At 43.5% G+C, this 22582-nt stretch overlaps 2 protein-coding genes across 3 annotated transcripts; one reads left to right on the top strand and one right to left on the bottom strand.

The window, feature by feature from the left end:
- The first annotated feature begins 915 nt into the window (after positions 1 to 915).
- RPS27L (ribosomal protein S27 like) lies at positions 916 to 8746 on the top strand. The gene is made up of 4 exons (XM_053365971.1): positions 916 to 1042; positions 3355 to 3463; positions 5386 to 5496; positions 6837 to 8746. Exons 1-4 carry the CDS (start codon positions 1037 to 1039, stop codon positions 6863 to 6865), a joined length of 255 nt encoding a protein of 84 aa, XP_053221946.1. The 5' UTR covers positions 916 to 1036; the 3' UTR covers positions 6866 to 8746.
- Positions 8747 to 9184: 438 nt separating this feature from the next.
- On the bottom strand, positions 9185 to 20556 carry LACTB (lactamase beta). 2 transcript variants are annotated; one of them, XR_008327605.1, is made up of 7 exons: positions 20260 to 20556; positions 19053 to 19119; positions 15761 to 15951; positions 15095 to 15425; positions 14284 to 14449; positions 11022 to 11989; positions 9185 to 10967 (listed from the first exon to the last, which is right to left on the bottom strand). XR_008327605.1 is itself a non-coding variant. In XM_053365932.1 (6 exons), exons 1-6 carry the CDS (start codon positions 20512 to 20514, stop codon positions 11425 to 11427), a joined length of 1575 nt encoding a protein of 524 aa, XP_053221907.1. In that variant the 5' UTR covers positions 20515 to 20556; the 3' UTR covers positions 9185 to 11424. The 2 variants fall into 2 exon arrangements, 1 of the variants encoding a protein (XP_053221907.1); XM_053365932.1 differs by having other exon boundaries at positions 9185 to 11989.
- Between the last annotated feature and the right edge of the window lie 2026 nt (positions 20557 to 22582).

Below are 22582 nucleotides of genomic sequence, written 5' to 3'. Positions count from 1 at the left end.
CTAAATAGGTTAATTGTTTTAGACAAACATAAATAATCAGATTGGGTAAACCAACCCCACCACTATGAATAATGATTTAAAAATAACTTAAAACTTCCCTCTCCCAGAATATTGGACTTTCTTGATTAGGAGGGAAGAGAACTATTTGATGTACTATATCACAATCCTACGCATGAATTTAATGGGGTTTATTCCCAGGTAAGTGTGTTCAATCATGTCAAAGTACTGCCTTTTTTCAAAAACACTAGGCTTTGATAAATGTTCACACCATCAGACTGGAATAACCTAAGAGCAAAATGAATGTATCTCAGTTTCCTCTATATTTCTGCTTTGCAAACCCTGTCCAATTAGGAGCTGGAAACAGACTCCTAAGGCAGCTGTATATTTGATTAGCTCTGAAGAAGGATTCAAGACAGTACTATATTTTTCTGCTTTGTTTAGAGATGTTAGCTGCTTGCCTCCTCTCTTTCCTGGGCTGATGGAACCTCAGATGAAATTTTGTTCTAGTCCTATCAAAATGTGTTATAAGAAATAGAGATCCCTTAAATCTCTCTTCTGGAATATTATTGAAATGTCCCTATATGTAATATGTACAGATGTGCTCCATAGTAAAGGCAATGTCTTTGCACGGGGCCAGCTTTATTATGCCCCTGGACACTCCCAGAGTCCTTGAGATTTGCTTTTCAAATGACTAAAAAGAGATCTGGAGGATGGATGGCGGCTAACGGTTTGAGGTTGAATCCTGACAACCCAGGAGGACTGTTGGGGGGGGGGCTGGACTCGCTGGTTCTGAAGGGGCAGCTGCGCCTTTGAAAAGCCAAGACGCCCTTCTCCAAACCATAGAGCATGGGCTCCTAGATGGTCTCGAGGAAGTGGGCGTGCCCGCAGCGCTCCAGGGGCGGGGCTTCTCGCCTGCGTCACGCGCCTGTGTTTCTATCTGCGCGTGTTTGGGGGCGCGGGGAGGGAAAGGCTCGCTCGCCTGGCGCGGAGGGCGCTTCCGGCTGGAAGGGAGGAGAAGCAGCGGCGAGGCGCCACCATGCCCGTGAGTGGGGGCCAGTCGGAAGGCGGGCGGCGCGGCAGGGGTTAATGGGTGGGAGGGGGCAGAAAGAAGAGAGAAGCCCCCTCGGCTCTGCCTGTCGGGGGCGGCTTGTCCCATTAACTAAGAGGAGAGAAGGGGTGTGTGGGATGTTCCACTCCGTTTATGGGCGGGGGTGGAGCAGGACGTTTACGGTGCCGGAGGGTGGGGGGGGGTGTAAAAAAGAAAAGAAAAAGCACTTATTCTACTTTCTGCGCCCCCCCGTAGCAGGGCTATAGCCACACTTTCCCACGATCAACGCCCCCGCCCCCATGACAGGTCGCATGCATTGATCCCAAGCCCAGCACCGGGACACCCGACCCATGCCCTTTCCCCGGAGAGGAATTCCCGGTGCCCACGGACTCCTGGCCACAGGCCAGCTGCGAAACCAGGCAGCTCTTTCTGCCTCCCCACCACCACACGCTTCCCCTGTAATGCGATGTGCCATATGGATTCCTAGCCAGGGTCCAGCTGTGATGTGAAGCTGTTACTCTTTACCTGGGGATGGATACTGGGCAGTGTCTGGAATCTCAAAATTAAGTGTCAGAATAGGGGTGCATATAGGTGGAATATAGCTACATAACTGAGCAGATGGCCTGGTAGTGCAGGGTGGCCTCCTTTCACTTTGGCATCTAGCTCAGGTATTTTACAGTTTTCTAGTCTGCTTTTCAGTTTAATTTCCCCATCCTGCATTTTGAGGCACTTGGTGCAGACAGATGGTAATCTTCAAAGTTCTTTTCTTTAGAGTCAGCTTATTCCTTTCACCATCACCACTCACTCACAGGCACCTACTGGTGTTACAGTGGCTAATTTTAGAATCCACAACAGGCTGTCCAAGGAAAGACATCTCTCTCTCACCCCCCCCCCCCTTTAGTTATTCAGTGCACTCTTTCCAGGATCTGGGACTCCTTCTGTTTACAACCAAGTCAATATAGTATTGAGCAAATTCAGCACACAAAGGCTCTTGCCATATGGCGAATACTCTAACCCAGTGGCTCCCAATTAGCTAATTACTGAGGACTCCCTATTTTTCAAAAGCCAATGATAGTTACCTTTACAAAGCAATTTTCTGAAAAAAATATGGGGTAGCATCTAATAAGCAAAGGATTTTAGGTATACTAAAAACCAGAGCTGAGTGATACCTAGTTTTCAACATTGTAGTATATCAGCAACTAAACATCACAATATTCCAATATATCACAGTGTCTGAAATGGGAGATTAGCGTGGGGGAGAAGGGAAGGGGAAGCCGTGGTGATAGGATGGGTGGAGGGAGGAGAGGAAATGGAGTCACATCAAGTTGCCTTCAGCGAAGATACACATCCACTGTGGCTACTCCTGCTTTCCTGCTGATTAGCTCTGCCTCAATGCCAGGGGAAGGTAGTGCCATGGTGCCTTGACGTGAGGGTGATAAGCTGCCCTGCTCTCAAATCAGCAGCACTTATCAGCAGCATTATCAGCTGAGAGCGTCATGTGATATTGAGAGTACCTTGATATATTGCTATGTATTGTCAGGTCAAAATTCTTATCGCACTGTGATTTCAAAACCGATTTTGGCCAATATATTGAAAAACTGCACAGCGCTAATACAGACCATAAAATTTGTGTTATTACCATGCAAAAATAACACAGATTTAGTTGGAGCGGCAAGGAATGGGGCCGCAGACCCCCTGAGTGCGTTCTCCGTGGACCCTAATTGGGAACCACTGCTCTAACCCATAAGAGGAGTGTTCTTGTGATGTTACGTTTGGGTGGAAAAGGTGGGAAGAGGTACCCAGAGGAGGCAGTGGGCACAGGCTGGATGCCATTGTGGATTGTAGAGGGAGGAGCAGAAATATCAGGCTTGGGGATCTTTGGGTCCCCAACTGTTGTTACGGGGGATTTTGCCCTGTGTTGTTACCATTTGGATTTTTGTGCCTTGGGCACATAAATGGTTTGGGGGAACTCTGAGAGAAATACCCAATATAGGTGGGCTAGGATTAGGGAGACCAGGGTTCAAATTCCCACTCACTGGGGCTGAAGCTCACTGGGTGACCTTGGGACAGTCACTGCCTCTCAGCCTAACCTACCTCACAAAGTTGTTGTGGGGATTAAATGTATGCCACCTTGAGCCCCTTGGAGGAAAGGTGGGATATAAATGAAATAATCCTTGCAGGAAAAGTGAGATATATAAAAAAACAACTATAATTAATAATATTCAGTAGAAAACACTTCTTTCAGCAAAGTTAGCAAACTCTGCTTTGTTGTACTCATGGCAATAACTCCCTAATATCTCACACAGCTGACCAGAGACTTAGTTCACCCATCCCTAGAGGATGAAAAGAGAAAACACAAAAAGAAACGTCTGGTCCAGAGTCCAAATTCCTACTTCATGGATGTCAAGTGTCCAGGTAACTATTCTTAAAAGTGTTCTTTCCTGTAAAGGACCACAGAAAACTTGAAGTAAGACAGCCTTTGGCAATCTGGTGTTCCAAAACATCTGGAGGACACCAGATTGGCAAAGACTGCAGTAAGAGATAATGGCCTGCCACTTGAATTTACATATTAACCTCTTCTCTCCTGGAGTAAAAGTACTGCGAAGGCACATGTAGTGGATCTGTGTAATTTTCTTCATTACTTTTATCATTTATCGGTTCCCAGGAATAAAAAAGAAGCAGATTCCTTGAGAATGAATTGTAATTATTCCACTTTTTGCCTTACCTGCTTCAACATCTCAATGAGCAACAAATAACGCTCATTTATTGAAGAATTAATTTAGTCCTGTATCTTTAACAAAAAATGTTCAATGGCCTTGATAAATCCCTGATTTGTAAGATTGGTTATTTATCCAACACTAGACAATTTAATGGTCTCATAAGCAAATATTTTTAATAAATCTCATTGACCATAAAACTTTAAATATAAAGGCTGTGAGGGGAATTACTTTAAGGAAAAACCAGGTACTTATTTCCTTCTGCAGTTTTGAACAATGGTTTCTGCCAGTTCTGCTGGCAGTGCAACATTCACTGGCGTGGCTCATTTTTCACTTTCATTACTGAAACACTGCAGCAACTTATCAGAAGAGTTTATTCAAAAGGTCAGGTTGATGACACAGTTTCCTCCTCCTAAAGGTTGAAAGTGTGATTAATGGGAGATATTGTGTGTGTGTATCAAACCTTTTACAAGTGCTGTCCAAGTACACCAGTGTTGTTTATAGACTGCAATCCTTTGCATACCTATCTATTCCCACTGAACTTGGTGAGACTTACTCCTAAGCATACATGAGGTTTATTACATTTTTCAGCCTGCTGCCTACATATCTAGTTTGTGCTTCTGGAATTGGCTTTTTAAGGCTAAATGTTGTCTAAGGATGAAAATGTTGCATCTGAGATTCTCTCACTTGCTGCAGCAAGAGGACAAATCTTTATCTTCTATTTATCAGCTCTTCAGGTATTTGAAGAGCGTGACCATGTCTCTGTCTTCTCCAGGCTCAACAATACCCAGTACTTCAACCTCCCTCATAGCAGTCATTTCCTATACCTTGACCATCCCCACTGTCCTCCACTGAACTCACTCCAATTTTTCTTAAATTGTGTTTCCCAAACCTAAACACAGTACTTCAGTTGAGGTCTGACTAGTGCAGAATAAAGTTGAACTGTCACTTCTTGTGACTATAGTTTTATTAATATAGCTTAAAATAGCAGCAGTCTTTTTTCAAGCAGTTTCACACTGCTGACTCATGTTCAGCTTGTCGGTGACTACAATCCTGCCATCTATTTCTACAATCAATTTAACAGTAGGGCCAAACATTGTTTGTAAAATCATACATGCACCCTTTGGTTTTCTTAAGGTATGAAGCTTGTTGCATTTCTTTGAAAAGTTCTATTTTTGTTTTTGCAATTGTAAACATCTGTGATCTGTGTGACACCAGTACACATGTACAAAAACCCATTTTTTCTCATGGGCAAATGGGTTTGAGAAACACATTAGGAGTCTCTTCCTTTCTCTTCATAAATGAGCACTGTAACTGAAATACACTGACTGTCTGACCATTGGCACACACTCTGAGAACAACTTCAGAGCATGTCTATTTTTATGAAATTAAATAAAGTTGTACAGGGGAAGAGACCCAGATTCAAGTTATGGACAGCACTTGGTGGCCTTAAAAAACCAACTCACTTGTACTAATAGTAACACAGAGGCAAGAAAGACCTGAGAGGGCAATGCACATTATTTGACATCCCAGTCTAGCATTAGGTAATATGTTGGAGACTCAGTGTAGTATCAGTGTGTATGTCCATTGGAATGAAAAAATATGCTTTTTAAAATTCAGGATGCTACAAGATCACCACAGTATTCAGCCATGCTCAGATAGTGGTGCCCTGTGTAGGATGCTCGACTGTCTTGTGCCAACCAACAGGAGGCAAAGCCAGACTCACAGAAGGTAGGGGAAAACCACCTTGCTCCTTTCATCAGGCTTCTTCTGCGCAGATTCACCATTTATGCCATGACCTTAGTATTCATTAACACAGGCAGCTTATTCAGGCAGTCTATGTGTTGAAATAAATTGTTGATTTTATCTCCTAATGTATTTGTAGATTTCAGAATTTCCCAGCCTGCTGGCTGGAACTTATGAGGAACATATGGTGGGGACCAGATTTGGGAAGGCTGTTCTAGAGCCATAGGGATTACCCATAGTTCATTGATTCAACACATGCATAAAGTATTAGCTTCAGTCCCTGTCATCTTCAATTAATGGCTTTTGGATAGCAGAGCCAAGAAAAACCTGTGCCTGAAACGAACAGAAGAGTAAATATTGGGCTAGATAGATCAATGGTCTGACTCTGTATGTGGCAGATTGGTTTGCTCAGTTCTGCACAAAACATCTTTAATGTTAATGATTGGGCATGCATCTGGAAATATACTCAAACATCTTCAACCATTGAAGGGGGTAGGGTTGTTGTTTTTTGGCAGAATTTAGAACACAGCATTAAAATTCTTCTCAGAAACAAAAAGTGGGGCATCAGCACTTGAGGAAAAGCATATAATAAGCATATATAAGGCAGGGCCTTGGATGTAGGGAGTGGCTGGCTAGAAGACTCAAGTTTTCTGGAATGCCAACCAGTCCACACACATTTAGCAGAATTGCCGCTGATCAGTGCCTAGTCTGGATGGAAGGTCAGGGGAATACGCCATTTCTTAAAATTCTGTTCATTCTAGTGTGGCTAAAGTTGAATCACAAATGCAAGGGCTCTTAAAAACCTAGGTGAGCAAATGGGTTCAATGTTAAACGAGATTCTCCGCTGGCAGAATTGCAGCTTGGCAAAATTCCCAGAACTATTAAGTCCAGAGGTGCCGTTGAAGTTAAAATTCTTAACCGAAAGATTTCCTAGTTGTTGAGCTACTCTGCATTTCAATAGGTAAAAATATTCTAAAGGTAAATTAACTCAGTGCAGTTCAATTATGGGAGATAACGCACTAGGATGGCAAGGCAGGGGACAGTGAGAGTTGAATTTCTTTAAAGGGAACTGAGAATATGATATAAAGATCAGTCATTTTGGCAGGGGGTGGGGGGAATCCCTACAGGGAAAGAGAAAGAATATAAGCATTAATGCAAGTTTCCCAATGAGAACAATTTGACAAGGGAGACTCTGCACACTTGGATATTTACAAACACGAACATCTGCTGGGGTTATTTTACAAGTAGGAGCTTTGATTTTCATGTCACTGTCTGCAGTCTTTATAAGCTCTTTGGATCTCATGTATGGCGCTGTTTCGTTTCAGGTTGCTCATTTAGAAGAAAGCAACACTGAAGAATTCCTGTGCTGCTGTAAATACCACTGGAAGCCTTATGTTTGACAGTGCTGCTTAATCTAGCAAGTTAATTATGTCTAGCTGTGGGGTGGGGTTTTGTGCAGATTTGGTGTATATGTTTAGGGGTAACCAAACTCTATTTTTATAGCTTTTATTATACAATGAACCTTGAATGAATAAGGCTGTTAATTATGTCATTTGAATGCATTTAGTGCATTTTTCTTCGCAGTAACAACCGGCTGATCACTATGGTGAAGAAATTCAAATGCCAGTCTTTAAAAAACTGCATAAGAAGGGAACATTTTATATATTTTAACCCTGCTGGTTTTGCAGCTATAGGGCCTAGTCTTCTTGGAACTTCTGATTTGCAAATCTCCACTGAAATGAATAAAAGCTATGCAAGAAGAAACATAGCTTACCGGTACTTGGGAAGGACTGTAGCTCCATGGCTGAACATCTGCTTTGCATGCAGTACCCAGCACCCATAGGTGGGGCCGGGAGAGACGACTCCTTGAATTCCTGGAGAGCTGCTGCCAGTCAGTATAGACAATTTATGTTAAGATAAGTAATTCTACTTACTTCCAGCTGTGGGTCCTCCACCTCGACCCCGATTCTCCTCAAACGATTTGGGATGTCCCTCCCCGTTTCATGGATGCAAAAGATCAAGATTATATATTAAACGCCATTGCTGTGCTCTGGTCTCAGAAAAACCCACAAGGATCCCTCCTTTTTCCTCCATTCTTCTTATTTCCTATAGAAAAAGAGCACCAGTTCAGAATCAGACCAATGCAGGGAAGATAGGCCTATGAATGCTTCCACTCTTGCTGTGAAGCCAGTAGAGAGAGGTGTCACAATGTGGCATGGAGATTAGGCCAAGGAGGCCACAGGAAAAGGATTATTACTGAGCCAAGTGGAACAATGGTCTGACTCAGTATAAGGCAGCTTCCTAGGTTCCTATTGGTTTATTGTTTTGGTAGTCTTGCCCAGGAAAAGTTCACAAAAGATGCTGATCCTATTTCCTGGCTGGTCAACTAACTGCACAGCACTTGACTAATGTTTTCAGAACCGGCTTGCGTTGCTGTGTGCCTCCCTGTTGATACAATGCAGTGCCCTTGTTAACTTTTCTGATTTTTTTTTATGGGGAGGCACTGTCGTTCAGTGTTAGATCACATACTTTGCATGCAGACAGCAGATGAAGGAAAAGAAGATGGAGAGCTTCTCTGCCTGTCAGAGGAAGCAGCAGTGAGCTAGTTGGGTAAATGGACTGACCTAGTAGACAGCAACTTCTCATGTTCTTGTACTCAAATTGATTATCCATTTGGGAGAGCATGGGACTCTTAATCTCAGTCGTGGGTTTGAGCCCCAAGTTGGGCAAAAGATTCCTGCATTGCAGGGGGTTGGACTAGATGTCCCTTGGGGTCCCTTCCAACACTACAATTCTATGATTCTATAGACTGTTTTCTGCCTCTTGAACTGCTGTTTATAGCCTGAACTGCATAGTCAGCAGAATGACATGCACTTCACTAGTTCTGGTCATGACCCACAGTACTAAAACCAGAAATGCAACTTGCTGCAAGGAGTACTAAATTGTGGATTGATGTTATGGCGGTTGCATTTCTGACTGGTTTGAGTATTTTATCAGGCATTAAGAGAATTCAATGCAGATTAACTTTAATCATAATTACTACAGCCTGCGTCTTATTCTTTACTTGGTAATATTCAAAACATAAGCCTCAAAACCATCATTAGAGGTTCACAGGCCTCCTTCCAAGTTGGAAGAGTCTTAGTTGATCAGTAGTTGTCTCTTTCCTCAACTGAAGCTGTGTTTTGTGCTTTTTTAATTTGTCTGCATTAGAATCAATAAACTGCTTGATATGAAATCTGAAAGTGTGAGCTGCCTTACTGCACTTCTTAAAAAGTTAACCTGTCTTGCTTTATCCAAGGAATTGTTAATTTAGGTAAATGTATAAATTGTAGTTACACATTCATTTGTGAACCAATTTGTGTAGGTTTAGCCCCAGCAAAGAAACTTTTGTGCTTCTTTAGGGGCTATTTCAAAAGTTTCAAGATGACACACTCTTGTGACTAACAGTGGATGAGGGGCTTCTTAAAGAAGCTTCCAGTGAAGGACCCCCCCCCCGTCTTACTTTCCCGTCCTTCTATACCTCTGTCATCCCCATGCAGTTTTTACAAATGTTGCTCTACACTTCTTAAAACTACAAGGAAGCAAGATAGCTGTTGTCCCAGGTTCCAGAATTTACACCTCTTGCCAAAAAGGGGGCAAATGCAACTGAATATGATGTAGCACCCATAGCCACTTGAACTTCATCAACAACATAAAGTATTTATTGGTTAAGGCATACAAAAAGGCTAGTCAGTAATAAAAGGATCCAAATAGGCATTTTACATAAGCATAATTAGTTCAGCCAAATTTCAGATTGCTGGAGAAAAGGCAGGGGCAGGAGAAAAATAAACATTTAACATGATTTATATAAGGATCATAGTGACAGATCAATCATTTAGCACCTAGGCCAGCCCTCCTGAACCTCATACCCTTGAAGTTTTGTACTACAATTCCCATCAGCCCCAGGACTCCACTCTTAAAACTAGCAGGTGTGACTAAAAAAGTGAAGAAGATGGTGCACCAGGCTCTCAGAGGAACTCTAGACTAATAAAACAACAACAAAGGACCATCTTGTATGCTTTCTAGAGAAGAGCAAGTAGAAAGAAAAAATATCAGGTGCAGCCTCAATCTATTCACTCGGGAGCACGTCTCATTTATTCAACAGGGCTTACTCCCAAATAGATGCACATAGGAGTGAAGCTTTTAAATAAATGTAAACTTCTCTTAAAGCTTTCAAATGGCTGTTTCCTACACTTCACAAATAATACACGCAGTAAAGTGTTGATTGGCAGGGAGCAACATTGGCAGCCTATTGTGACCATGCCTACCTGACACCAACTAAAATTTTGCTATTGTGAGGCAAACATGATACCAAAATTCCACACACACACCCGACTACCTTCAAGTCTAGGAAATTATTACTGGGTGGGCAAGTTCTTAAACTATTAAAAGCAAAATAGCAGCACCCGACATAAACTTAAGAGTCTCTTGTAAAGTCAATCCCACCATAACTGCAGGATTTAGTACCTTTCTGTACTTTGTATCAATGTTACTGAAGTGGAGGCTTGAGCCCTGCTAACGGTTCCAGCAAGAAGGGGAAGGAGGTTAGCTCACCCTTGTCCTTTGACTGTCCCTAAGGGGCTGATGGGAATTGTTGCTCTTAGGAGCTCAGTCCCTGCGGCCTTTCTCTGTCCGTTATTGAGAGCTGGCACCCAAAAGCAGGCATAGCAGAACCAAAACCATGCCTGATTAATAGACCTCTGTTGCTCTCCTGCTGTCTTGCCACAACTGTACTTGAGTCAAGCGGTGCCTGTGGCAGTCATCCCCTGGGTTTTCGCCACTCCTGTCTAGGCCTAGGTGATGTATCAATACATTGCCCAAGACCAATATGAGGGCCAGACTGCGATGGCAGTTTCATCAGGCGGTATATTCTGAGTGAAACAGTTGATGCTCCCAAGTGCCCAGCGTGCCGAAGGAGAAACAAGCTGAAGCCAGGTGCTGTAGGCAGAGGGACTCAGGAGCAGCGGTGGTTTCACTTGCAATATACCGCCGGGTGAAACTGCCACCGTGCTCTGGCCGAAGGCAGAGGCAGCCTTGTGAATGGAGCTTCCCAGGCTCTGGGCGCTTGGCTACTGTCACCCGGCTGCTTTCGTCTGGGAGGGTGAGCTGCATCTTTCCTCCAGGGGTGGTCGGTCACCTGGGAGTAAAGACCTGGCACGCTCGCTGGGGTGTAGGGGAAGGCAGACAAACGGAAGGAGCCTGACAGGCTCTGTGCACTTGGCTACCACCTGGCTGCCTTCACCCAGGAGGGTGGGGTGTGTCTTTCCCCCCAGAGTGGTCTTTCATCCCAGGAGAAAAGACTACTTGCTTGGGTGAAGGCAAAGGCAGGCAAACGCACAGATCCTGACAGACTCTGCACTTGGCTACCACTGTCTGGCTGACTCCCTCCACCCCCAGTGTCTGGCAAGAGGAACAAGCTGCATTGGCCTCAGCTCCTGGCCAATGCAGCTTGTTCCTCCCTCTGTTTCAACATCATGGTGTATCGTCAGATGGGGATGTTTGGCTGGTACATCACAATGTTGAAAAGCTGGCATCGCCCAGCCCTACCCCTCTCAATCTTTCAAATACAACAGTGAAAGTTAAAAGTCAATTTCTCAATTAAGATCAGAGAATGAAGAAGTGAAATGATGTGATTGGCAACTAGATTTGGCTTTAGGTGGCAAAAGTTACCACTGCTCACACTTTTGGCAACTTGCACCTGAGAAATACCTTTAATGAGAGTTTGCTTGACCCACATGGCTGCTTCCCTGAGTAGCGAGTTTGAATGCAGCACAACCAACAAAGAATGGGGGCATGCCTTTGCAATATGATGCTTTCAGTGCTATGGACACCTGTCAGCATATATAGCTTTCCACATTTCTTTTGGAACCTTGTTTAATCCTGTAAGGAGCTGCTTTTAACAGTGTACTGTGCCAACTTATCCTGTTCAAATTCCATTGCAATCTTTAAGGCAATGCTGCTAAGGGAAACAGACTGCATATTACAAATAACTGTGACCACCACACCCTTGGGTGGCACCAGTGGGCCACTGTTTGAAGCTGCAGAGTCTGGCTCTTCAGGAAGAATGAGCAGGACGCTGCTTGCACCCACTGCCCCACCCGTGTGGTAGGCATAGTGTCGCTGCCGCCTGCAGAAGCCATATTCCTGCTTATTCTCCACCACACTCCACGCCATCCCATATTTAACATCTTTGTCCCCAGGTGCTTTTGTGTTTGGAACTGGCCTCCACATCATCGCTACGGTGCCAGGTTTGAGATAGCCAGGAAGGAGTCCAGCAGCGAGGTTTTCCAGCTGTCCAAGTTGATAGCCATACAGCATAGCGTTGCCAAATTTAAGAAGGTCGCTCACTGTGGAGAGGAAGCCACCGCCAGCCCACTTGTAGGAGTTGTCCACATAGGGTGCATTGACCAGACGGCCTTTTTTGTTGTGAATGTAGTTCCTGGAGGGGGAAGCAAGAAGGATAGTCATCCACAAAGAAAAGGAAGCAACTATTTTATTCAAATGTGCCACAGGCAAACTTCAGAAACTGCACGCGAGAAGAAAGCAAAAGATGGCAATAACCCAGGCACAGGCAAACTTGGCCCTCCAAATGTTTTGGGACTACAACGCCCATCATCCCTAGCTAACAGGATCAGTGGTCAGGGATGATGGGAGTTGTAGTCCCAAAACATCTGGAGGGCAGAGTTTGCCTCTGCCTGTGATAACCAGTGCAATGTTGTTGTTTTTTAAATGGGGAAGCTTTGCCCAATTCACAAGCACCACTCAGCTATTTGCTGGATTCCCCACTGCTTGGTTCCACATCTCAGCATGGAGTTGCTTTACTATGAAAGGTAAGAGGACAAGTTGCACTAGAACAGCAGAAAGGAAACAAGACTATCAGTACTCTAGCCACATCATTGTACTGGTGAAGGCTAGACCTCCAAGTGCACTGATGAGCCTCTTGAGCAGTAAAGCTCTTGTATGAATTCAAGGCCACTGTAAAGTAATGAAGATGCCTCAGAACTCTGTCCCTCCAAATTTGAAATCTAGGTGAGAACCCTTCCTCACAGCTTTCTGAATTAAAAGACACATAGCAAAAATGCCAGTAAACAGCTTGCCAGCCATGGAAACTCTAAGAAACTGGAGGATTTCGAGGGCTGTGGAACTGTAGGTATGAACAAATTTAAGAGCTGTTAACTTGGCTGTATTATGATCTTAGACTCACTCTGCTTCTTATACTTGGCTCTTTGAAAAAGGTACGACTACAAAAAATGCACGTAGGGTGGTACCTCGGGTTACAGATGCTTCAGGTTACGTCATTTTGGGTTGCGCACCGCACCAAACCCGGAAGTACCGGAATGAGTTACTTCTGGGTTTAGGCGCTCGCGCAGAATCGATAAATTGTGCTATGTGCAGAAGCGCCGAATCACGACCCATGCGTGCACAGACGCGGTGCTGCGGGTTGCGAACGTGCCTCCTGCACGGATCATGTTCGCAACCCGAGGTTCCACTGTACTATCATCTCACAGCCTTGGATTATGTAAATACAAAGAGAACCACAAGGTGGCAGTGAACTCTGATTTTAGAACATCACTCCCAGACATGCTGAAGCATTACATTAAGCTTATCAGCTCCCCTTAATTTTGCTTGGAATTATGTGAACTGCTACATATGATTTATTTTCATTTATAAAAATTAAGGGCTTGTCCATTTTCCTCAAGTCACTGTCCCTAACAATTTTTCCAAAATATAAGCTTCTTAACACTAAACATCCACAATGTTCCCTGTGACATGTCACTTGGGAATTGTCCATGCTTTCTAACAGCAATAGCTGTGCCATTTTTACTTTTTGTGAGGGTGTGAGGGAGTTTCTTTCTAAGCAGTTGATTAACACAACATATTGCTTTTGATCTCTTAATAATTTGTAATTAAAACTCCTGCTCATCTGGGGATCATTGAATGGCTAGCATTAAATGGGCACTGTGGAGGGGGGGGGGAGAGAAGGGTACACAAGGCATGGGAACTATTGGAAACCATTCATCAGGGCTATTCCAAACTTTAAAATGTTTCTACAGAATTTAACTCAATATTTAACTAAATTTTAAGAATTGGCAGTGTCTTTTTTACCTGCACCAACTACTAATTCTTCATCTTGTTCTAAAGCAGCCCTCCCCAACCTGGTGCCTGTAGTTTTGGACTACAACTCCCATCAGCCCCCAACAGCATGGCCATATGGCACAGGGAGTAAACAGTGTTTTCGTGCACTCTGGCTTCCATAACGGTGTCCCATTGTGCCAGAAGCAGTTCAGTCATGCTGGCCACCTGCCGTGGAAAGCTGTCTGCAGATAAAAGCCGGCTCTCTCGGCCTGAAAGCGGAGATGAGTGCTGCACCCCCTAGTCGATTTCGACTGGACTTAACCATCCAGGGGTCCTTTAGTATGGTTGTGCTGCTGGGAGTTGTAATCCCAAACATCTGGAGGGCACAAGGTAGGGGAAAACTGAGCTATGCACAACTCCAATGGAGCCAATAACTGCTCAGTTGTGAATGAGAGAAAATAAGGCTGTTGCAGAGGGGACATGCCATATAAAGATACACAAGTGCTTCTGTCAGTGTCAGTGGAACCCAGATTGCTGTGGATATTCCAAAGAACGTATTTTATTAAGCCAAAACAAATGAACAGCAACTGTTGCAAGCCATGGGACATGACTGCATGGAAGCATGAACTGCATGGACATGACTGCATGGAAGTTTACCTCGCTCTGTTGTATATAAGGGGCTCATTATCATCCAATCCTGTTGCCAGCATATCCAGGTCACTAAATATTTTCAGCATGTAGTCTGTGAATTTCTGACCAGAGGCTCTCTCCACAACAGCACTCAGAAGAGTAAATCCATGAGTTGAATACAAAAACTGGCTACCTTGAAGGGAAGAAAGTTACATTTTATACATAGTTTATGATGTGAGACTGGAGAAACCAGTATAAGTTGCAGTTTCAGCTCAATTTGGGGAGACCACTTGAAGCATCCATTGTGTTGAACATCCATTTGTTTGATTTGTTCATTGCAAACAGCTGAAGGTCTGTAAATTTTGATAATAAACCAATTTGCAATGGGGGGTTGAATAATTTCGATTGCAACTGTATACTCACTCTTTGGAACATAGGAAGCTACCTTATATAGAGTCAGACTATTGCCCATCTAGATCCAGACTGTCCACACAGACTGGCAGCATCTCTCCATGGTTCTTTTCAACCACACCAGAAAATGGTAAGAATCTAAGCAGAGACCCTCTGCATGAAAGAATGGGGCTTTACTTCCTCCTCTTCAGATCCCCACAGAACAGACATAGATATCTTTCATGCAAACAGTGGAAGATACTAAACTTAAAAGAGGAAGAGTAAAGAAATAAAGACCTGCTTCAAAATGAAAATGGAGTAGGCAAAGATAGTCAAACCTTTTCTCCATGAAAAAGAAATGTTGAAACAACCAAGTTATGTAAGGCTTCCAAAAGGCATATTGACAACACAGCTGTACTAAACAGTTTGGATTAAATGTACAACTCACCTGGTTTAAAGAACAAAGGATCGTTTTTAAATAAGTTCAGTGAATCAATCACATTATCAAATTTTTCTTTCAAATAATATTCTTTATGTTCAAACTCTGATTTTTTCTTTTCACTTTTGGAAGGATTGCCTTTGTGTTCCGGCTTGGCTTTAGCAAAGTCAGTTTTTTCAGAGACTTTGTCTTCTTTCTCTCTGTCAGATGTTGTGATATCTTTTGTAGCCTTCAGGGTTCTGTTGGCCTTTTCCTTCTCTTCTTTTACTTTGGAAATATCTTTCTCATAATGGCGAATCCCACTTAACTGTGAAGTGAGCAGTCTTGTTGTAATGGTGACCTACATTTTAAAAAGACATCAGCTCAAGTAAACAGTGGAGTGATACCACATGCTATCATCAACAAAAACTTTCCAACATTTGGGGTGGGGGGTGGGGACTTGTCAATGACAATCCATTGATCTGCTGACACTTAACTAGCCTTGCTAAAGTCAGCAGGACAACAGAGGGATGCCCCCATCCCAATAAAGAAAGCTATACTCCTACTACATGTGCTTCATTCTTCTTAACAAGAGAGTTATTGTGTGCTAGTCACTATTAAACATGTTACAGATGACTGGATATCCAAGAAATTCCATCAGACCACCACTTAACGCTGGTGAATGGCCTCATTTACCTTTTCACCTTCATATTCTTTTTCAGGAAATTCTGGAACATACTTCTGCACTGGAGCATCTAAATCCAGCTTTCCTTCCTCCCACAACTTTGCAACAGCAACCATAGTCAGAGGTTTGCTAATGCTTGCAATTCGCAGGACGGTCTCTGGCTTGCAGAGCACACGGTTCTCCACGTCAGCATAACCCATTCCTTTAAGGGAATAAGCAGATTACTGTCAAGTGGTGTTTTGTGCACTGGAATGCCTCAGGCTCTTTGAAAACTAAAAGATCAAGTTGTTTGAGGCTGCGTACACACCATATCTTTAAAGCACATTACTTCCCCCAGAGAATCCTGGAAACTGTTAAGGGTGCTGGGAATTGTAGCTCTGTGAGGGATAAGCTACAGTTCCCAGGATTCTTTGAGGGAAGCGATATGCTTTACTGGATGGTGTGTATGCAGCCTAAGACTTCTCAAAGACTTTTTGATAATTTCCTCTTCTCAAGACAGACAAATGTGAGTTTGGCATAATATCTAGCTTTGGTCTGTTTGCACACCAAATGAATAGCAGCACTTCATTAACATCCATGATAAGAGATATTGTGTGTGGCAAACATGTTTGTTCCAGTATCAATACAAAGTTATCAAGTCTAGGAAGGGAGAATGGCTACCACATTGAGCTCTGAAGCTGCATGAGAGGGCTAGAAAGAAACCCAAGGAAACAAATGTTTTTAAACAAAAACATAGATGCCATTTAAGATCCTAATTAGAGTTGGAGAGAGGAAGAGAAAGGCTGAAAAGAGACAACGTATTAGAGTTCAAATAAATGTTTGCTGTCCTGACAAGTGATTGTACAGGTCACAGTACAAGTTAGACCTGCCCAAGCCGGATTAAGGGATGGCACCTCCCTGTGGCAAGCAAACATCTTCAAGAGGGAATGTTTTGAGTCAGTTTATTAGAACTTTCTGAGCAAGTCTTATTTGGGCACATTTGTTATAACTCTCATCAACTTTACAACTCTTTTGGGAAGAACAAAAAAACCTTTACGACTCCTTTCTCACATCAAATTTTTATGCAAGTGGTATGAAGGTCTCAGATTATGAGGGGGCATTCTAGGTCAAGTGATCCAATGACTTTTACCTTACCATTTTATATTGCTTTCAGTTTCAGTTTCTTATAAGTAACATAAGAGAAGGTCCAATATCTCTGTTTTTAATTTTTTATCTCATCCTGTTTTTGGGTTATGAGGGTTTGAAATTTCAAAAAAATTATAAATTTGGCCTTGCCAAGACTATACAAAAACCTTAAAAGCTCAGCCCAGAATTGAGATATTTCAAAACTAAAAATACCAATCTCTTCAGAACTTCATGGGCTTTAATATGTCACATGATGGACTTACTCTAAATGCTAAAGTTAAGTTACAAATTTAAAATTTTGAAAAGTGATTTTCAACGGTACAAAATATTTTTTTAAATGTGATCCCACTGAGATCCCAAGATGACATTTTGCAGGTAGCTTTTAGAAATATGAAATAATAATATTTTTTGAAAAATATTAATCATATTACTTTTTTAAAGAAAAAAACAGCGGATGGTGGCAAGATAAGCGATATCATTCTTTAAAATACTTTAAAAATATTTTAGCATCTAGCACAGCACATTACAATTGCTAAAACAATAATCTAATCCTGGCTGCTTGTGTTCAACTGTTGTTTTTTTAAACTATCTTTACAATTAACTATGAAAACTATTTAACTATCTTTTAAAAACTAAATAGTACATCAAGATTCTCATGAATCTCAAGTAGTCCATGACAGGGGATATTGGGAATTATTGCAGGAATTCATTCTGAAGTTTAGTTAATGTGCACCATAGGCATTTTTTAAAAAAGGATTAACACATAAATGGAAAGAATAAGTTAAACTTAGTTTTGAGAAGTAGTTATTAAGAAGGAGTACAACCTTTCCTGCCACAGAGAAAAATAGGTGACCGGGTGAAACTGCAATGACATAAAGCCACGCCCATTTATTTCAGTACAGACAACTTGGACACACACCACAGGCTACATTTTGCATCATATTCATTATTTAAGCATAGCAGACATGAATGTGTGGGTAACCCAGCTGAAATAGGAGGGCATACAGCACTTCCTTTTTCGCATCAGAGTGAGCTCCTCTGAAAAGGTTTTCATAGCTAAATGTGCAAAGCGATGCTGTGCAGAAGCTTCTGGTGCTGGATAAGTTGCTGTGATGCCACACAAGTGTTTACAAAGCTTGCCTTGGGCAGCAAGTCAAGTGAGAAGCAGGTAAACTCACAGCTAATGGGGTAAGAAGAAAGTGGATAAAGCAGTGAATCAAAATACAGGAACGCATGAGGGAAGGGTTGATGGTGCAGGCCGAGGCCTGATGAAACCAAGAGCAGAGTAAGCAGCTAGTTCAGCAAAGGAGGAACTGGTCTCAGAAGCTCAGAGAAGGCCTAAAGGAGGAGGTTGCATGCTGTTGAGAAAGGGAAGAGGTAGTGCCAAACAGCTGGGAAGGCAAGAGCCCAAGTTGCTAAAGGAAGCAGGACAGAAAGGGTGGACAGAAGAGAACGTTTTGGAAGCAACGGGACTAGAGAACGAAGCAGGCGCCGTCACCTTGCCAGATCTTATTCCATCACAACAGCATTAGGACAGGAAAAGCCACACCTGGGAAAATCCTTGTTTCTATCCTGCTCCTGTACCACTAACACGGGATTTTAAATGTTATTTTCATAGTCTTTGTATTATGAATATACCATTGGTTAAAGTGGTATTTTAAAAACACCCCCTCCACCCCCAGGCCTTAGGGAATTGATGGGAACCCAAAACAGGGAAACAAGGCCCAAGAACAAAAAGGGGAAGAGGGGAAAATTCACCAGTGTGGCATCTTAAAAGGATATTACCCACCAACGAGCATACACACGATCCCACTCCATTCCTGCTAGCAGCCAAATGATAGCGGAATTATAACTGATAGGCATGGCAGGAGAATACTGTTGCTCCAGAGGAATGAGGAAGCTGGCTAGCCAGCCAGCCATCCTGTGAACATTACTGACTTACATCACAAACCTGTATTTGTGACTTACTGACTTACATCACAAACCATCACAAACTTATGTTTCTCCTCAAATTTTGTATTTGGATAGCTTTCCTCCCCCCTGCATCCTCAAAAGAGCTACAGAAATTATATTAATGAATGATAATCTTAAATGTTATTTATATATATATATGGACAGACAGCCCCTGCAAACAAGAACTCTTGGACAAACAATAAAAACACACTAATCCTCACTTACCTTCTAACCAAATTTCTTTGCCATCTACAGAAACTCCAGCTACTATTCCAGGAGCTCCCACTTCATCCTATTGGAATAAAATACAACTTTGACTTTCTGAATTCTCCTAATCCTTCTGATGCACCAATCCTAGGAGTGTGTCTTAAAACCCCCCACAACCATTTAAATCTCATTTAATTCCATTACAGCCACATACCCTTGCCCACATCAATGGAGGTGGAGAAGAAACCACCCTCTTCCTCCTTCCCCAAGCCAAAATTTTGCTAACTGGATCACAATTTTATTCTCTTGTGTTAGTAATCAGATATATTTACTCAGGCCTTTGGAGGCACCAGTGCTGCATATGCTTCAGAGTCTTGAGGACCTTTCTCTTGTGCTAGTTTAGTTTAACGTCAACACGATTTTAAAGATTTATTTATTTTTATTGCAAGGGGTTTATAGTATGCTGTAAACGACCCTGAAATCTTCAGATTAAGGGTGGTCTAGAAATAGACTAATCAGAATTTGGTGGATGCAAAGTGAGCAGAAGATTCTCATGAGGATGCTCTATTCTGTCTTGGTCAGACTCCAACTGGGTAAGTGTCCAGTTCTGGGCACCACAATTTAAGGATATTGACAAGCTGGAACCTGTGCAGAGGAGGGTGACCAAGATGATAAAAGCTGTGGAAACCAAGCCTTATGAGGAAAGGTTGAGGGAGTTGGGATCTGATAGCCATCTTCTAATATCTCAAAGGCTGGAAGATGGAGCAAGCTTGTTTTGTGCTGCTCCAGAGAGCGGGAACCTGAACCAATGGATTCAAATGCCAAGAAAGGAGATTCCGACAGAACCATGGGAAGAACTTTATAACTGTAACTTTATAACAGTAGAATGGACTACCTCAGACTGTAGTGGATTCTCCTTTATTGGAGGTTTTTAAACAAGAGGTTGGATGCCCATCTGCCAGTTTCTTTTGCTGTGATTCCTGCATTGCAGAGGGCTGGACTAGATGACCCTTGGGTTCCCTTCCAACTCTATAATTCTCTGATTCTATATACTTGTACTGCACACTTAAGGCATCCCATGCAGACAGGGGACTAAATTTTTGTCATAGTTTATGCTATGTAAATTCAGAACTTTGCCGTTCGGTCCTTAGAACAAAACCAAACCGGGCGGCGGCGGCGGCGGAATAAACTTTGGCCCTCGGCCCCCCCCTCCCCGCCTTCCCACCTTCAGCCGCTGGAGCAGGTCCCTGCTGCTGGCCACGGCCCGGGCGAAGCCCTTCTCCGGCCGAGGGCCCTCCCGCTCCTCCTCGCTCCCCACAGCCGCCGCCGCCGCCGCCGTCAGGGCCAGCCCCAGCCCCACGGGGCCCAGCCGCCAGCGGCTCCCGCGAGAGGGCGGACTCCATGGCGCCCCCGGCCCGCCGCTCCCCGGGCGCCTCACGGGCAGCAGGACCCTCCGCGCTGCCGCCAGCCCTCGCAGCATGGCCGGCCAACAGCTGCCTCGCTGGCCCGGCTCAGGCCTAGGCCCGCGTTGCTAGGAGACGCGCCAGGCAGGAGCAGGAGCCCCCCGAGGGCATCGAGCGGAGCCGCCCGCGATCAGACAGCGCAGGAGCCCATCGAGCGCATCGAGCGGAGTCTTGCAGGGGCTTGTTTTATCCCTGCGGAGAGTCCCATTGGATTCTCACTGTGCCAAACAGCCAGCCCTCCCTTCTGTATTCATCAGTTCTTTCTTTCTTTCTTTCTTTCTTTCTTTCTTTCTTTCTTTCTTTCTTTCTTTCTTTCTTCCTTTCTTCCTTCCGTCCTTCCTTCCTTCTCTCTCTCTCTCTCTCTCTCTCTCTCTCTCTCTCCCTCCCTTCCTTCCTTCCTTTCCTGCTTAGTATACTCAACATATCTCCTGAGTGTGCAGTCCCATTCATCTATTACATTTAGAATTATCCAACGTTTTAGATTTATCCAGCGTTTAGATTTATTAAGGTTTTTATCCAAATGCGATTTGGATTTTAAACGCAGTGTAAGGTAGTCTCTGTGGAAGTATATTGTATTTAATTATGGGGTATCAGAGTTTTTAGGGGGTTAACCAGGTTGGGATAGCTGGGATAGCAGGCTTGTTGTCTTGTTGTTTAGAATGTCTGGTGTAGATTTTTCAATTTCCTTGTTCTGTATGGGATAATGACAATAAAGATTATCGTATCGTATCATATATTTTTATCCCACCTACCCTCCAATGAGCTGAAGGCGGCACCCAGGCTTATTGTTTGGTTAATGTTTAAAAATCTTGTTGGATTAATGTTTTGAAATCATGTCTGATTTTTATTTGTAACTATTTTTAACTGAAACTTTTTAGAACGTTACAGAATGCTTCCCCCACTTCCCAAATGTAGGTGTGGTTGGTCCTATGGAATATGAATTCAATCAATCAATTCTTCATCCACCTTTTACTCTCACAACCTCGGAAAGCAGGTTCGGCTCAGACCCTCCAAGTGTCCCTATTTTCCAGGGACAGTCCCGGATTTACAGAAGCCGTACCGGTTTCTGATTTGATCCTGGAATGTCCTGCTTTTCCTTAGGACATCCCTATTTTCATTGGAGGGTAGGGTAAAGGTAAAGGTAAAGGTAAAGAGACCCCTGACCATTAGGTCCAGTCGTGACCGACTCTGGGGTTGCGGTGCTCATCTCGCTCTATTGGCCGAGGGAGCCGGCATACAGCTTCTGGGTCATGTGGCCAGCATGACTAAGTCGCTTCTGACGAACCAGAGCGGCGCACGGAAACGCTGTTTACCTTCCCGCCAGAGCGGTACCTATTTATCTACTTGCACTTTGACATGCTTTCGAACTGCTAGGTTGGCAGGAGCAGGGACCGAGCAACAGGAGCTCACCCCGTCATGGGGATCTGAACCGCCGACCTTCTGATTGGCAAGTCCTAAGCTCTGTGGTTTAACCCACAACGCCACCCGCGTCCCTACGGAGGGTAGGGTAGGATGTCTCTATTTTCATTTGAGAAATGTTGGAGGGTGACAGCTATTATTAAGCCATAATTAAATAGCAATTTAAATCAGGGAAGGGGAGCTTGTGGCCCTCCAGTTGCTGTTAAGCTCCAAGTCTCATTAGACAGCAGGTCAGCCGTTATAGAAGTTGTCATCCAACAATGTCTAGACGCTGGGAGAACGGAGTATGTACACATTTTCTTCCTGCTGCCTGACAAGCTTCACTTACCATTAGGCAGAGCGAGACAACCTACCTCAGTTGATTTTGGAATACTATTAAAAAGCAGCTAAGTGTTCATTTTTAAATTTATCATTATATACTAACCACCATTTGGATTTTCTGCCTCAGGCTTGCTCCAAAATGTCCAGATCTGTCTCCATCTTGGACTTTGTTCACTGGAATGCTTTTTTGCACAAGCTCCATTGAAATGAAGGGGGGGGGGGACATCCTGGTGGATCATACCCATTACAGTACTTTTAAAGTCTAAAAATCAGCAACTGAAATAAGCCCACACTGTGGGCAAGTAGGTGGAGCAATGATGAAAACCAAGGATAGGAGCAAATTAT

This window comes from Podarcis raffonei, chromosome 14, assembly GCF_027172205.1.
Source record: "Podarcis raffonei isolate rPodRaf1 chromosome 14, rPodRaf1.pri, whole genome shotgun sequence".
NCBI lineage: Eukaryota > Metazoa > Chordata > Lepidosauria > Squamata > Lacertidae > Podarcis > Podarcis raffonei.
This window is presented reverse-complemented; position numbering and strand designations above follow the sequence as displayed.